Source organism: Rutilus rutilus (assembly GCF_951802725.1).
Source record: "Rutilus rutilus genome assembly, chromosome: 13".
NCBI lineage: Eukaryota > Metazoa > Chordata > Actinopteri > Cypriniformes > Leuciscidae > Rutilus > Rutilus rutilus.
This window is the reverse complement of record NC_140218.1, coordinates 26490941-26508721: the sequence shown is the minus strand read 5'-3', so window position 1 is coordinate 26508721 and position 17781 is coordinate 26490941. Positions and strand designations below refer to the sequence as shown.

The 17781-nt window shown below is 37.9% G+C and overlaps 1 protein-coding gene across 1 annotated transcript; it reads left to right on the top strand.

The window, feature by feature from the left end:
* Positions 1-749: 749 nt before the first annotated feature.
* mapre1b (microtubule-associated protein, RP/EB family, member 1b) lies at positions 750-9113 on the top strand. Its single transcript, XM_084427392.1, has 7 exons — positions 750-838; positions 1915-2038; positions 2150-2295; positions 2857-3055; positions 5408-5514; positions 5603-5755; positions 7217-9113. The coding sequence occupies exons 2-7, from the start codon at positions 1918-1920 to the stop codon at positions 7265-7267; spliced, it is 777 nt and encodes a 258-aa protein (XP_084283518.1). The 5' UTR covers positions 750-838; positions 1915-1917; the 3' UTR covers positions 7268-9113.
* Positions 9114-17781: the final 8668 nt, after the last annotated feature.

Below are 17781 nucleotides of genomic sequence, written 5' to 3'. Positions count from 1 at the left end.
TCATCTATCTATATATCTATCCATCATCTATCTATGATCTAACCATCCACATATATATCTATCCATCATCTATATATCTATCATCTATATATATATATATATATCCATCCATCTATATATCTAACCATCCATCTATCCTTCCATCTATATATCCATCCTCTACTCATATATCTTTCTATCATCCATGTATTTATCATCTATACATCTATCCATCAATTTATTTTTCTATCTATCTATCTATCTATCCATATATTTATTATCTATACACCTTTCCATACATCCCTTTCTATGTATTTATCATCCATCCATCCCTCTACTCATCTATCCATCCATCCATCCATCCATGTATTTATCATCTATCTATCCTTCCATCTATATATCCATCCTCTACTCATATATCTTTCTATCATCCATGTATTTATCATCTATACATCTATCCATACATCTCTTTCTATGTATTTATCATCCATCTATCCATCCCTCTACTCATCTATCTATCTATCTATCTATCTATCTATCTATCTATCTATCTATCTATCTATCTATCTATCTATCTATCTATCTATCTATCTATCTATCTATCTATCCATCCATGCATCCATCCATGCATCCATCCATCCATCTAAAAAGGAAAAAAATCGTATTTAGTTTACCTCAATAACATTTTAGTAATATAATTGCTTCAATTTACTAAAAAATAAAAGCAGTGAGACAGAAAGACTCTTATTTTGTCAAGTATTCGCCACAGTATTTCCCTACGTACGTGTACGTAATGACGTAACACGCCCAAAGAACAAACCGACGCATGATCTGAGAGAAAGGCGCCGGCGAACAAGAGGTAAAACTCGTCTGAGACAGCTCAAATGCCGTTAGATATTATTTATTTTCTTTTATTTCATAAAACAAAGACACAGAGAGATAGGTTATGTTGTGACAGCGCAGATAAAGCGTTATATGCCCGTTGGAATTTGTTTCTTTTTAACGAGTGCGCTGAAATGAACGCTTAGCCCCGGTCGCTAACGGAAGCTGATGCTGCTGTTTCTGCTGTTTTATGGGACAAAGAATTTGCTGGGCTTGTCTTATATTTCGTCGGTCCTGCTGTCTGTGAGGTCGTATTTGCAGTTTGACCAAATACGTGTATTCATTTGTGTCTACTCGTTGTAGTAAGTGTCTGTAAAACCACTGTTGTAAGGGTTGTAGAGGGATAGGCGAGGCCTGGATGGGGATGAGCAGCTGAGGCGGTGTGTGACTCAGGGCTGTGTCTCACAACCTTGCGAGCTGCCTTGCAAGATAACAATTTTGGGCGTCAAAGGAGCATTTGAATCAGACGTGCTTAGTTTAGACAGATTTGGTTTACTATGCTTTAAGACACTGCCAGAGTGACTGACATTACTGCTGTCTCTTTTCTCAGCATCTGCTCAGCTGTCTTGAGACTCTGTCTGGCTTATTGCCATTACGATGTATTACAGCCAGTATATCACACTGACTAGGTTTAGGCACATTAGTATCTTAATAGTGCTCATTCTGTTACATATCAATGCATTATTTGACTGAAAATACTATTTCTGTGTGTTTGGTTGATGGATGGAAGGAAGGAAATGTTGAGGTGAAATCCGACGTTAAATATTCATGGTACACTCCCTGTGTCTCCCATGTGATAAAATACATAACATTACATTCATTGAAGTGCTTATGTTTCTTTATATTGAATGATATTGAATGCTTATGTTTCTTTATGATGTATGATATTTCAACATCCTTTATAGTAAAATTGAGATTTTGACTGAATAAATTATCTTATATCATGATGATAAGATGTTGATTGATTAGGCTATATTATAATGCCCTAGTTTCCACACTAACAGTTTACAGTCTTCGCATGGTTACTCATCATGATGTCTCATTTATCATTAGGAAATGGCTGTGAACGTATATTCCACCTCAGTGACTAGCGACAATCTGAGTCGCCATGACATGCTCGCATGGATCAATGAGTCTCTACAGATGAACTTCACTAAGATCGAGCTTTTATGTTCAGGTGAGTTGTAAGGCCTGTATGCTCTTTTGTTGTAAGGCCTGTATGCTCTTTTGTAGTACAATATAATGGTTATGTTTTGGAATAATGGAAGTGTTATTATTTTCCCTACAGGTGCAGCCTACTGCCAGTTCATGGACATGCTGTTCCCAGGCTGCATACCTCTGAAGAAAGTTAAATTTGGTGCTAAGTTAGAGCATGAATACATACACAATTTTAAGATATTACAGGCTGCCTTCAAAAGGATGGGAGTCGACAAAGTGAGTTGCTTAATTTCTTTTCCTCATGCTTGTCTGTACAACCAGTGTTTGTGTGGTTAGGTTCAGCAAAACAGACTTTTTTTATATTTAGCAACGAACAACTAAATGTTATTAAATTTCATCACTGGAATCATATTCTCTAGAATAGGATATTTTTTTATTGTAGATGGGAGCCAATTATATCTTTTTGACGAGTCTCAAACATTACAACCAATTTTGATTTGTGTCTGGCAGGGGCTGGTGTTTAATTAAGGAAGTTTTACAATATTGGCCTACATCCACTGTTTTATTTCTCTGTAATTTGGAATATAGACATTGTAAACTTAAAGGTTGTGTAATTTCTGTATTACACACAGAGGGCTTGTTTTCTGAAGCTTGTGACTTTATGGTGTTTGTGGGTTTCCATGTGTTTGGAACAGTCCTGATTTTGCAGTTCTTTTTGGTGTTTTTAGTGGCGTAACTTCCTCAAATGTAGTTGTATTCTTCCAGTTTTTTATTTTTATTTTAAACACATACCTGATGAATCCATGAAATAATATCCGGATGTGTTTTTCCCATCAGATAATCCCCGTTGACAAATTGGTGAAGGGCAAATTTCAAGACAATTTTGAATTTGTTCAGTGGTTTAAGAAGTTTTTTGATGCCAACTACGATGGAAAAGAGTATGACCCAGTGGAGGCTCGACAGGGCCAGGACACCATGCCTGCACCCAACCCCTCCATGCCTGCCCTCAGCAAGCCCAAGAAGATTCTGAATGCAGGTTGGTCACTTTGCATCAAGTGTTTGAACATCATGGTTTGTTTAGTATTTTAGAATTCGAAATATTTGTGCGTATTGTATAGGCTACATCTCCCCAAATAGGTCAAGAGTTCAGTGTAAGAACTACACTGCCAATCAAAAGATTGGGGTCAGTGAGATGAAGTAGTAGTAATAAGTAAATTGATTATTAAAAAGTTTTAAAAAGCATTGAGCATTAAAACGTAACAGTATATACATTTATAATGTTAAATATTAGAATGATTTCTGAATTTGGCTTTGATCACAGGAATAAATTACATTCTAAAGGCCCTTGCAGACTGAGTCCGAAATTTTCGCACGTTAAAAAATAAATACGACCTCACGTTATGCCAATCACACGTTATGCCAATCACACAAAAATCGAATCAGGTTAGATTTTCTCCATTTTTCGCATCCGTAGCAAGCATTTTGAATGGTGTTTTGACTGTTCAGAGCCACCGAATCGCGAAAGCGAAAAAACGCATGCGATAATTTCGGACTCAGTGTGCAAGGGCCTTAAAATGTATAGAAAAGTTATTATAAATTGTGACTTCACAGTATTACTGTTTTTACTGTATTTTTGATCAAATAAATGAAGCCTTGGTGAACATAAGAAAGCGCAAATCTCACCACCCCCAAACTTTTTATTGTGTATTAGCATTAATCATTTTATTCCATCATTTTACTAAAATGCTCCAGGCATTGTGTTGTGTTCATGGCTATTTACATTAATTCTTCAATAAGATATTCATTTGGAGACCTGATCGTTTTGTTCTTTCTCCTCTGGCCAACGAACGAACACTGTGTCATTATTTACAAGTCAGAATTTAGATTGGGATTGGTAGAATTCATATATTCATCCAGTTCCTTTTGCTTGAAGATAGATTCATCAAGCCGGTATGGAGCCGAAGCTTGCTATAGGGTCTGTGGGGAGGACCTGTTCTTGTGGTCTCTGCTGAGGATCTGTCATGTCGACGAGGCCTTCACAGGGGATTGTCTAGTAGACACGGTCTCTTCTGACATTCAGGGTTGTGTTGTGGTCGTGTCTAGGTGCAGGTCCTCCATCTGATCTGGATATGGACCGGATCCGGCTGACTACATCATGTGTTGTGGTCGTGTCTAGGTGAAGGTCCAACATCTGATCTGGAAATGGGCTGGATCCAGCTGACTACGTTAACCTCGGGATAAGGATGAGACAGACAGACAGACTAATATTAGCTTAGATGCCTTTCTTCTTACGATGTAACGAGTACATCGGGTGTTCTAGCAAGTGTTCTGGTTCCTGTAGACTGATTTGAATAATAGAAATTGATAATGTGTTATGTGTATGCCAGGTTAAAGAGATGTGTTTTTAGTCTAGATTTAAACCGACAGCGTGTGTCTGCTTCCCGAACAAGGCTAGGAAGACTATTCCAGAATTTGGGTGCTAAATAGGAAAATGATTTGCCGCCTGCAGTTGATTTTGATAATCTAAGTATTATCAACTTTTTGAGATCGCAATAGATGTAATGCGTTAAGAGCTCGCTCAAGTACTAGGGAGCTAAACTATTTAGTGTTTTGTAAGTAATTAGCAAGATTTTAAAATGTATGTGATGTTTAATAGGGAGCCAATTCAGCGTTGAGACAGGCTTGTGATCATGAAATGGTCATACTTTCTGGTTCTAGTAATAACCCTTGCTGCTGCATTTTGGACAAGCTAGAGTTTGATTATTAAGCTTGCAGGGCAACCACCCAGTAGAGCATTACAATGATCTAGCCTTGAGGTCATGAACACATATACTAACTTTTCTGCATTTTTCATTGAGTGCATATGTTGTAATTTAGATATAATTTAGTCTACTCCTGTTAAGACAGCCAAAGCAGCTGCTGTAATCGGTATGAAGCTGTTGAGCTTTTAAACATCTTTAGTGTCTGTAGTAGGGCTGCCCCCTAATAGTCGAATAAACGTTAGTCGATGAGAAGAGGCTTAGTCAACCAAAATGTTATTAGTCAGTCGCAACTCGCAAGGAAAAAAAAACTCCACAAGAAGTCACGCAGACTGTTACGCAGTCTGTGAGGGACAGATCGGTTTTACAGTATGTCAGCCGGGAAGGAAAGCCAAATGTTTAGTAGGACTCTCGCTATAAAGTTATCTAAGATTATGTGCGCTATTGTTAGGCGCATATCCAAGGGTTCGTGCGGAGTGTGGAAGCTGAAGTATAGCGCGCTTACTGCATGACATGGAGGCGCCGACGCGATCACTTCCATTTTTACAGGACTGGAGCAAGTCACAAAACTGAACCGAAACTCATTTGTCGGCCTCTTACTACTTTTTGTGATTGCTTGTTTCCCATAGCACCACAGAGAGCAGCCGTTGCCAAGGTAACACCCAAGATGGTGCCTAGCTCTGCGCGGAGACCTGGTGCAGGTGGCGATGAAGAAAGGGCAGAGCTTATTCAAGAGGTTTGTTATACTGTGTACATTCTCACGTCATTATGTTAGTCTGATATATAAACCATCACTACTAAACTGTTTGTTTGGTTACTTTCAGTTAAATATGTTAAAGTCTACGATCCAGGACATGGAGAAGGAGCGGGACTTTTACTTTGGCAAACTGAGGAACATTGAGCTGATCTGTCAAGAGAAGGATGGTGAAGGAGACCCCACCCTGCAGAGGATTGTGGATATTCTTTATGCCACAGACGTGAGTCCAACGCAACTGCAATCTCACTAAAAAATGTTAACAAGATTCTCTGACTTGTTTCTAATAAGACCCTTAATAGAGAAAAGTGATATTATCATACGTATTGTCATCTGCCTCATGATACAGTATTATGTCATATGCATTGGCCGATTTGACTTTTGTTGGAATGCGCTTTTAGTAGTCAGCCATGATTAATATATTTCATGAGTGATTGTCCATCACCATGGGGGTCACTGAGATGGTGTAGGACCTCAATTCTTTAATGGGTTAGTTCTCACAAAAATGGAAAAAAAGGTTGTCATCAATTACTCACCCTTATGTCGTTCCAAACCCGTAAGACTTTCATGAATCTTCGAAACACAAAGATATTTTAAATGAAATTTGAGAGATTTCTGTTCCACCATTGACAGCTATGCATCTACCACTTTGACACTTGTACACAAGACATTGTAAAACTAATCCATATGAAGTAGTTTAGTCCAAATTTTCTGAGGAGACACAATCGCTTTATATGATGAACAGATTGAATTTAGGCATTTATTCACATATAAACATTGAGCGGCGAACAAACAGAAGCTTGATGCACAAGAATGAACCTCATTTGCTCTTGCTGAAGCTCAAACGTGCTGCACAACACATGAGAAATTTCTCAGATTTCAATAAAATATCTTCATTTCTGTTTTGAAGATTAATAAAATGGGTTACAGGGTTGGAATGACATGAGGGTGATTTAAATGATGACAGAATTTATTTTTTGGTGAACTAATCCTTTAAACCAGCGAAACGTCAAGACATGCCACTATATGATTTGATTAGTTTCACGGACCTACGATCGATATTGTGATATTATGTGCCTATTTTACATTTTATTTGTACATTTTTACAGTTTTATTTACTCAAAAATGCAGCCCAAATATAACATGAATATTTAATTGAACTCTCTGAAAATGGCAATTACTGCATTCTATACTCTTAAAAATAAGAGTTCCATAAATGGGTTTTTGCAGTGATGCCATATAGAACAACCATTTTGTGTTCCCCAAAAAACCTTTCCTCTTTAAAGAATCTTTTGTGCATTAGAAAGGTTCTATGCGTGCTAAACGTTCTTCATGGAACCATCAATTCCAATAAAGAGCCTTCATTTTTAAGAGTGTAACTGGAAACACCCACAACAAAAATGAGACTTTTTTTATTTATTTTTATTACATGGAATAACATTTTTTAGTATGCGTTGCATAAACACACCTCTTTTGATTGATGCATCGATCCATATTGATGTGTCGTTACAATATATTGGCGTGTCGTTACATTACTCCTCTTTTACCTCAAAAATGAGTTGAGGAAAACACATTCTTGGAACAATCTTTAAATGGCTAGACTTTTGTTATCGGATGACTCACTCTCTCTCTCTCTCTCTTGTCTGTCTCTCTCCTCCTTTTTTCTTCTCTTGCTCTCTCTCAGGAGGGATTTGTCATACCAGACGCTGAGTCAGAGGACCAGGAGGAGTTCTAATGCTCGTGACTTGTTGCAGTTTTACCCTCCTCTCACTCTCTCCATTCCCGTCCTCTCCAAACAGTCACTTCCCCTCCCACCTTCCCATCCACCCATCCCGTTATGCATTTGGACTATTCCGAGCTAACTCCATATTGAATCCCATCGCATCTGCTAAAGCATGCATAGACACACATCATGTTGAAAGAACTGTTTTAATGCCCTCAGACCTCTGGCTGCCACAATACTCCTGTTTCGCTCCGAGGAAAGAGTGTGTTTCCTGTCTGTAAAATACAATCTAATATTGTTTTCCTCTTTTAGCAACTTCAGACACCTGCAAATGTATTTATCTTATTTTAAATGTCTCTGAAACGTCTGTAGTGTTTTATTGGTGGCGTCTCCTCCCTCACTGCTGTGATACATATCTGTGACCATGTCTCATTCAGAACCGTACCTTACTGACACAAAACAAAGGGACGGAATGACAAAACGTGCGTTAGTTCATTGCAGAAACCTTCTCACTTCTTAGGTTCCACTCATAGTTTTGGTGCTTGCTTTAGCGTAAGGCAGATAGCAGTCACCAGCGCTCCAGTCTATCCTCAGTGACTGTGCCTTATACAGACTGTCTGGAGGGAGTGGACTCAGTCTGATGTTTGTCTTTTCTTTGTTTTATGGATGTAGTGAAGCGTCGTTTTCGAGTTGACGTATGTACTAACACTCAGTCGTGCGCTTTGGTCTGCAAGACGCTGCTGTACTGTAGCGCCACAGTTGCACGAGTAAAAATATTTTATTATAATTTTGTTATCCCAGTCACTACATTGGTGGACTCAAGGACAAATTTTGAGTTGACAAGACAAACACTGCCCGTTTTCTACCTGTTTTTACTGCCTTATATTTAATTCTTTTTTTCTATCCTTTATTCACACTCTTTTGGCAAATGTTTGTGATTCAGGCTGTTAAAGTTTTGAGTTTTCTTTATTATTTGTAGAAATAGCAGCAGCAGAATATTGATTATTTCACACCACACAAGATAATCCATGAAATCCTTTGAGTTATTTTAAAAGATTGCACTCTTTCAAGACCATTCCCGAAATAACCATGTCAGGCTGATGATACAAATGCAAAAAAAAAAAAACACTAAAAATATCAACTAAAGGAGGCTTTTTAGATGAAAGCTTCTCGTTCATTTAAAAAGTTGCTTCTTCTAAGCGACGATCTCTCACTTCATTTGTTGTTTTTGGAGATTCATGATGATTATGATCACTGTGCGAACTGACTTTCTCCGTGTAGTTTCATTGTTTTCATGTGCACTGGTCATTTTTCTCTGTGTGTAGTTCTCAATGTTGCATTTTACATCAATAGCACACGCAAAGTTTTTATTGGTGCTATTAAATACCTTGACCCTTAAGAACTTGCCTGTGTGTGTGCTAGAAAAGCCTCTTTGGTGGTTGTTTTGGTTCATTGGATTAGAAATGTCGCTGCAGTTGGGTGGATATAACAGCATTATATCTGTTCTTAATAGGAGACAATAGGAAAACAAGTGACACTCACATTTCTGAGCTTGCGTTTCGACAAATATCTCATTGTAATTTCATAATCCGAACTGCTAAATATTGATGGATGCAAGTAAAAATGTGGAAGGAAGTTGTTTGGAAGCAGGTAATGTCTGTGAAATGCAGTGATTCACCCTTCCCTCCTTTCTTTCAATGCTCTGTGGCCTTTAAGAACAATCTGTAGCAAAGGTACATAGTGGGGCCCGCACCACGACCAAACTGTCTCTCTCCCTGTTTTTGTACTTGCAGGCTGTTAAGAGTTCCACATTTTTAACTGAAGTCCATTTCTTACAATAAAACGGTATTTACATGTCTCTCTGTTGGTGTCTTCATTTCTGGTGTTGAGGAGGAGTGTGCAGTTGGATAGCATCTTGTTTTTGAGAATTTGTTTTGGACGTGTCTTTGTGCTTTATTTATATGATTTACCTAATTTTTGAACAATAGAAAGTCATCCAAACTTTGAAATGCGTACATTTGTCATGTAATAACTAAAAATAATGTCAAATCTCAGCAAAGGCTGTGATGTCTGAGGGATATTTTCCTGGCACACTTTGGGCCCCTTTGTACCGATTGAGCATCGTTTAAATGCCACAGCCTACCTGAGAATTGATGCTGACCATATCCATCCCTATATGACCACAGTGCCCATCTTCTGATGGCTACTTCCATGTCACAATCATCTCAAACATGAGTTCACTAAACTCAAATGACCTCCACAGTCTCCAGATCGCAATCCAATAGAGCAGCTTTGGGATGTGGTGGAACAGGCGGTTCATATCATGGATGTAAATCTGCCGCACCTGCGTGATACTGTCATGTCAAATATGGGCCAAAATCTCTGAGGAATGTTTCCAGCACCTTGTTGAATCTGTTCCACAAAGAATTAAAGTAGTTCTGAAGGCAAAAATGGGTCCAACCCGGTTCTAGCTAGTCAAGTAGCCAGTGGCTGTAGTTCAATCAGAAGACACCACCACTAGATGGCGGTAGGGATCAACGCTGTTTAAACAGTTGGACTGAAAATCCTGAACATGCTCGTGCCTTTAGGCTGCTTTCACTCGCTGACTCTCTAAAGTTCGCTTTCGCTACTGTGAGTACTATGGTTGCTATAAAGCAGTCATTACATGAGGAGAATCAGGTACGGCTCAAGCTTTGTTAGTTCATTATTAAAGAGTGTGTGTGAGATTACAGCTGTGGAACTGAATAACAGAGTAATAACTGTGTTGGGCCAAACAGGTGTGCTGTGTTTCTCTGTCATCAGGCCTGGTGTCTGAGATGATGACATTTAGCTGCGATGCTACTATACAGGTCGGAAGTCACATCCTGTGCTTACATGTCAGAGGATGATTGTCAGGGAAATACTTGTTATTTTTAGTATTTATTAGGCTACAAGGTTTTTTTTTTTTTTTTTAGGTCATAATGACAAACATCTGTAAAATTATCTGCTGAGGTATTGAAATTTTCAGGTAACAGGTTTTTTTAAATTTATTTTAATTTATTAAACAAACAGCTTTACAGTTACTTTTCAGTGACTTTGAAAATGTCTCCTGTCTGTAGAATTTATACATTTAGGGCTATTTCTAAAACTAAGAAAGTTTCCTTCCCTTAAGAAATAATATTACTTTTTGATAATTACAAAGTACAATGCACTGTTGTTTTAGTATTTTATTTTGTTTAGCTATGTGTTTATTCATTTCTTTTTGTCTTTTATATATTTTTAAGTTTTAGTAATTTTAGTACTTACATTGGTTACACTTTATTTTAAGATGTCATTGTTAAAGTGTAATTATATATTTAAGTACTGAGTAATATTAAGCAACTACATGTCCTTACTATAGGGTAGGATTATGATTTGGTTGAGGGTTAGTTGCATGTAAATATACATAATTTACAGTTATTACTATAGTAAGTACATGTAACATATGTAACAAGGACACTGTAAAATAAAGTGTTGCCAACAAATTTGAATGGATCTAGATTTAGTTACCAATAACAGTAGTACAATTCAAAACATTTAACTTTTACTCAAGTCTGTTTTGGCTAGATACTGTGACTATAACTTGGGTATAATTTTGACCCCTTTTTTTCAGTTTTTTTTTTTTTTTTTTTGGATCAATTTATTTTTACCTGTATTTTTGACCAATTTGTATATATATATATATATATATATATATATATATAAACAATTTTTAACTGCCCTATGACATCTGCTGCATGTGATTTCACCTGCTTCGGTCATTGTCCTGTTCAGTTTAGTCTCTGTCTCACACTGTTCTTTTGTTGTTTATCAGAAAAAAGAAATGCTGTTATTTTCAAACACTCTGGGTTTTCTGTCGCCCATCTCTCTTATTTTAGTTCTCTGTGCTTTGTTAGAGCTACTGGACGCACAGCTTTTCTTACAGAGGTTATTTATCTCCCTTACAGAGATCACAAAATGCCTGTGGCCTTTGCCCAAGAAGACAGAAAGATCTTAAACTTGGAATGATATTCATTCCTATTTATGGAGATTCACAAAATCGTGATATCATATAGAGAAGACACTGACAACTAGTCTCTTCATACTCTTCTTTCATTTCTTTACGTCTGCATCTCTAGTATGCAGGATTGCTGTTGTAGGCTACTCTTAAAAAATCACAGCAATGTCATTGAAGAATCATTTTTGGTTTCTCAAAGACCCTTTCAGCGAACAGTTTTTAAAATAACCTTTTTTGTATGTGTGTGTGTGTGTGTGTGTGTGTGTGTGTGTGTGAAGAACATTTAAAAAAATCTAAAGAAACTTTTGTGCATTTGAAAGATTCCATGGATGTTAAATGTTCTTCACTAAACCAGATGACAATAAAGAACCATCACTTTTAAAAGTGTAGTCCATCCCAAATTATATGCCTAAAATAGTGATACAAACTAAGGTGCCCAGATAATTTATTTGTGTGTGTGTGTGTGTGTCTGTGTGTGTGTGTGTTACAGATCATCAATGGCTCCAGTGATGCAGTGATTTCACGGCTCAAGGAGTGAAGCCAGCTAACAAAAATATGTTCAGAGAACATTTTGCTATTGTTTCCAGTAAGTTTGGAAAATGCTGTTTCTAAATGTTCTCCGAACATGCAAAATGTAATTTTCTTGGTTAGGTGCACGTTAGAAAAACATTTAGGAAATGTTCGATATTTAATGATTTAGCAAACATTATGGGAGTGTTATTTTGAATGTTCACCTGTAACAAGTTGCAGGCCTAAGCAGTAACATTTAAAAAACATTAGACGAACGACCCATGAACGTGTTGTGCTAACATTTTGATATATTATTAAAGACCAGATAACTTTGAATGAACATTCTTTTAACATTACTGGAAGAACATTTGTTCACAACTTTGAGAGAACCTTTCCAGAACGTTAGCCAAAGATCTGAGAAAATCCCCCTGTACCTGGGAAAAGGGTTAGTGTTTCCCCCAATTAATTGATGTGTTATACTCCTGACAAAAGACTCTCATTCCTTCCTCCCAGACACCAAAGAACCGCAACCATTGTAGCCACCAAAGTAGAGCTCTTCAGCATTATCATATTCTGTCTAAAAGCAACAATACAGGCTAATGCTAACCACCTTGTCTGGTGTGCCCATGCTAGTGAAAATCCACGTCTCATTGATCACGTCTATTGCTTGTCTATATACGTGTTCTTTGTGAGAGATATACTCTTAAAGGAACACTCCACCGTTTTTTGAAATAGGGCTTATTCACATTCTTTCCTACATTTAGATAGGTGGGCAAATGCATTTTTGTCTCAGTGCATGCATTGTTTTAGTTTGACACAGGGTCAGCGCTAGCTTAGCTTAGCATAATGAATGGAGTCCTTTGTTGCCAGCTAGCATGTCCTGAGTAAAAGTGATATAAAAAAAAAAAACACCTAATTACTTCTTGTGGCCTGCGTATTCACAACAAGTACAAATAGCGATGCAGATTAACACTAGGCGATTTCCTAGGCAGATATTGACTTATATATTAAGGACTATATTAGGGGGAAGCACAGGCGAAGCACTGCTACTTGGGCGTGATATCTCTGCGCCCAAGTAGCAGTGCTTTGCCTGTGCTTCCCCATAATCTAGTCCCAAGTCAATATCTGCATAGGAAATCACCTAGTGTTAATCTGCATCGCTATTTGTACTTGTTGTGAATACGCAGGCCACAAGAAGTAATTACGTGTTTTTTTTTGTTTTTTTTATATCACTTTTACTCAGGACATGCTAGCTGGCAACAAAGGATTCCATTCATTATGCTAAGCTAAGCTAGCGCCGACCCTGTCAAACTAAAACAATTCATGCACTGAGACAAAAATGCATTTGCCCACCTATCTAAATGTAAGAAAGAAGGTGAATAAGCCCTATTTCAAAAAAAAAAAACAGTGGAGTGTTCCTTTAATGTAAAGGCTAGACTGTATTCTGTTTGTCTGAAATGCTTCACCGCTCACTTAGCAAGACCTCCGGCCTTTTGTTCCTTATCTGCAGTTAGCGCTCTATCATCTCTTTTCATGCAGGCTAAACATCAAAGCATGTGAGCTTAACAAAACTGAGGGAAGAACGGGAAGAGCAAGAAGAGCACTGTTTTGTTAAAGTACAATAAAACTTGATAAAAAACAATATGCCTGTAGGCTATATATATATATATATATATATATATATATACAGTACTGTGCAAAAGTCTTAGGCATGTTAATATCTAAGTTAATACCCCCAACCAATTTGTGATTTTATTTTTGAAAGCATTCTCACTTTACAGCATTTTAACACAAGTGCCAGTACTTTCCACAGTACTGTAGCTTTGCAGGAAGGTTTCTTCAAGCATCTTGGAGACGTTCCCGCAGTTCTTCTTGATTTAGTCTGTCTCAGTTTTTTCTGTTTCTTCATGTAATCACAGACGGACTCGATGATGGTGAGATATGATCATACCGGCTGTTGTCAGACTCCTTGTGCATACACAAATCTCACTGGATTATTACAATTAATGGCAAAAAGAATGTTTGGAAATGTAAACTGATATTTCCTACTGAAACACTACAGCAAAAGATATAAATAACTGACTTAAAACCATTTCTTGGGGGGGGGGTATTAACATGCCTAAGACTTTTGCACAGTACTGTATATATATATAGCCTATACCTGCATGATGAACATCATTGGTGCCAGCTATTCACTAAAAATACGTGTTTGTGAAATGGCTTAGGCTGCTGGAGAGACTTGCCCAATACCCATCATGCCTGTTTGACGCGGGGATTAGGACTTAAACTCCATGTGTTTCAACTGGGACCAAGTTTGTTGTTGAAACTTTAATGCCGCACTCCTCACTCGTGTCTTTGCTAGGGGCAAAATAATCAGAGGTCCTGTCTTTTGCTATTTCCTTTAATATGAGTTTGGTTTCAAGAGGATTGTCTGCTCTTTATTGTTTGTGCAGTGCAGAATGCTGCTGAATGTTTAGCGTGGGTTATCTGTCTCTTTCTCCTCAGTAATGAGGAATTAGAGGTGCTGAGATCCTGCTGTAATTATTAATGTGTGGATTGATTGGTCTGACACGTCGAGCAGGTGTGTTTGTGTTGGGGGAGTTTGAGGCAAACGTTGAGCGTGCTTTCGTCTCTTTCACATGAACATGCTAACTCACTATCTCAATGATCTTTATTAGTGGTGTTTGCTTAAAAACACCTAAATAATCTCATAGATTTACTAAAACAAGAAGAGCATAGAGACTTTTTATAGAAGCCTTTTTCCACTTGAGTAAAAAAATATATATATATAATTATATAAATCATTGTTTGTAAAATTATTTTTTTATAAAATTTAAAATGTATTAATAATATAACAAAATATTATGTACTAATACAATCTCACAATTGTGACTATTTCTCATATTTTAGACTTAAGGGACACTCCACTTTTTTTGGAAATAGGCTCATTTTACAGCTCCCCCAGAGTTAAACAGTTGAGTTTTACCGTTTTCGAATCCATTCAGCCGATCTCTGGGTCTGGCGGTACCACTTTTAGCATAGCTTAGCATAGATCATTGAATCGGACAGGACCATTAGCATCTCTCTCAAAAAAATGACCAAAGAGTTTCGATATTTTTCCTATTTAAAACTTGACTCTTCTGTAGTTACATCGTGTACTAAGACCGACGGTAAATGTAAAGTTGCGATTTTCTAGGCTGATATGGCTAGGATCTATACTCTCATTCCTGCGTAATAATCAAGAAACTTTGCTGCCGTACCATGAGTCCAGCAGGCGTAATGATTGTCTAATTATAGGTTAGACAAACTTAGTCCCGGTCACGTTGGAAGTTACCAAGCTGGGGACTATTTTCAGGCGCTGCGTCATATCATTACACCTGCGTCATATAGTATCCCTTTAATGTCTCACAATTGTGACTAATTCTCATATTTTAGACTTAATATCTCACAATTGTGACCATTTCTCAATGGTATATTTCTTAAATATACCATTTAAAGGTGCACTATGTAACATTTCTGCACAAAACTGCATGCATTTTGTGGAAGAACATTGTTTTGGTTGTGCTTCGGCTGTGCATGACTGCGGATTAATACAACCCTTTACAATCGATGATGCTTTACAGTGAACTTTGTTAGAGAGCTACATATGGCAATTTATCTGTTCAATAAAATACCTTACTCACCTGTTAAGTACTAACACAATCTCTGCTTTGCTTTTAACATTTCAAATACTTCAGTTCTCGCCGAAAACCCAAGCCAATGTTGATTCTTGTTTTATTACGAGCTGTTGCGTTCTCTTTTTGCCAGCAGACTCTCCTCTGGTCTAAAATATAACAGGCTTACCATAGTGATTCAGGGTAAGACAAAAACACATTTTGGAAGAGGGATTGATGTATTGACTGATGTATTGATTCATTTTGAACAAAAGAATTTACATAGTGTACCTTTAAGACTTTAAATCTCACAGTTGTGACTATTTCTCATATTTATGTTTTCATATCTCATGATTGCAACTTTACCGCCCGGTTTCACAGACAAGGCTTAAGCCTAGTCCCGGACCAAAACGCGTGTTTGAGCGGTTTTAACTGAAGGCAACTGGCTGAGTATTTTCTTCTTAAAACTGCAGTGAACCAAAGACAGTCTCAAAAACGTGGTTTGAAATCGTTGGTGTTTCTGACGTCACAAACTACCTTGTAACCAATCAGGTCAACGTGTGATCGTCAACCAGTGGATCTCTGAGCTGGTGTGAGTGAGTGGAGGCGGGGCTAATTTGCATATTCATAGAACTGCGTATTCTAAATGATGCAAGGGTGTAGAGTTACATTCAAGCTATTTTAAGGCATGAAGACAACATTTAAATATGTCATGGGATACAAAAATTGACTACAGGGGAAAAAGTACAAATCTAGTTTTATTTTCTCCCTCTCTCATGTGTACACAAACACTTGGTTTATTCTGAACCGTCCAGCTTGGACAGGTGAAAAAGTGCTGAGAACCACATCACAGTTAAGATCAGGCCTGTCTGGTCACGTCTGTGGCTTACTGACTTTGAAGTGCATGCAAAAGCCACATCAGAACTGTGTTTGAGACACATTATCAAACAATCTCACAGACACACAGCAGATTGTGTGAAAGGAAAAATATGTGACTGGAGTATATGCATCTTGTAAAAAATTATAATTTAAGAACAGCCCTAGTTTAGTCGCTGACCTGTGCCGAGTCTGTAAGGGTGTAACGGGGCGTTTCCACATCATTCTCACTATTTAAAAGAAATCCCTGGCAACCAGGAGGCCTAGACACTAATACACCGACACAGCCACTTCAGACAAAGAACCTTTCTTTCATCTCTTGTACTCTGAGTTGACTCTCTTGTCCATAAAGTAAGTATGTGACAGCTGGATGGCATTTCCTTCATCCTTCAGTTGTGAGATTTGTCTCTCTCTTGTTTCGTTTTTGTCTGCCCTGTGTTGAATGTGTTCTTGTTTGGAAGTGAATGAGATTTCGGTTGCATTAGCAGGAAGACTCTAGACTTCCAAAGTCAAACACCAATTTGACCCCTGCCAGTTTGTGGCGATACTCCTCTGAGAGCAAAGCTCAGAGGTCAACGTGTAGGACAGACAAAAATATCAGTGTGTCAGCCTTAAGCTTCATTCATTAAAAGTGACATGAGTCAGCAGGGGAAGTTGAAGTATTAGTTCATCCAAAAATGAAAAACCTTCTCACCCTGATGTCATCCAAACCTGCATGACTTTCTTTCTTCTGAACATGAAAGAGAATATTGGAAATCAAAACGTTTCGGTTGCCATTGACTTCCATTATAGGAAGTCAATGAGAACTAAAACTCTTTAATGACCAACATTCTTCAAATTATCTTTTTTTTTTTCAAATTCCTATATGATTATTCTATAATATAATATTCTTATATAATAGTCATACAGGTTTGGAACGGCTTCCCTTGTCCCTTTAAGAACAAGGTATGCTTGTCTGTTTTTGTCAATGGAGAGACGCCAGATGCCTTCGCACATCTGGCTGCCATCTTATCTTGACTGCTCAGCTTGGGCATCCTATCATCTCCTTTTATGTTCCACAGAAAGAAAAAGAAAAGAAAGATGAGTTCAAATCAACATGAGTGTGAGTGAATGAATTTTCATTTTGACCAAAATATGACCCCAGACTTTTGACCTCAGCAGTTTATTGTTCTGCAGCAAATAAAGATTGCTGGACTGAATGCGTGTGTGAATAACTGTGTGTGCGTTTTATGACTAGTAGTCAGAGGGGCGCCTCTTTGCTGGCTGCGTTTCAGGTGGTCAAAATGATGGGCGAAGAAAACACCTGCTCCTCTCCTCCCTCTGTCCCCTCTCTCTCGCTTTGTTCTCTGGAGCGCTGCCATTTAATTAAACCTCAGGTTCTGTAGACTGGAAAATGAAAGCCTGACGCTATATGAGGTGTGGAGGAATGTGAACGAGCTCTGGTGGGAAATCTCACAGTGTTTGGAGGGGGT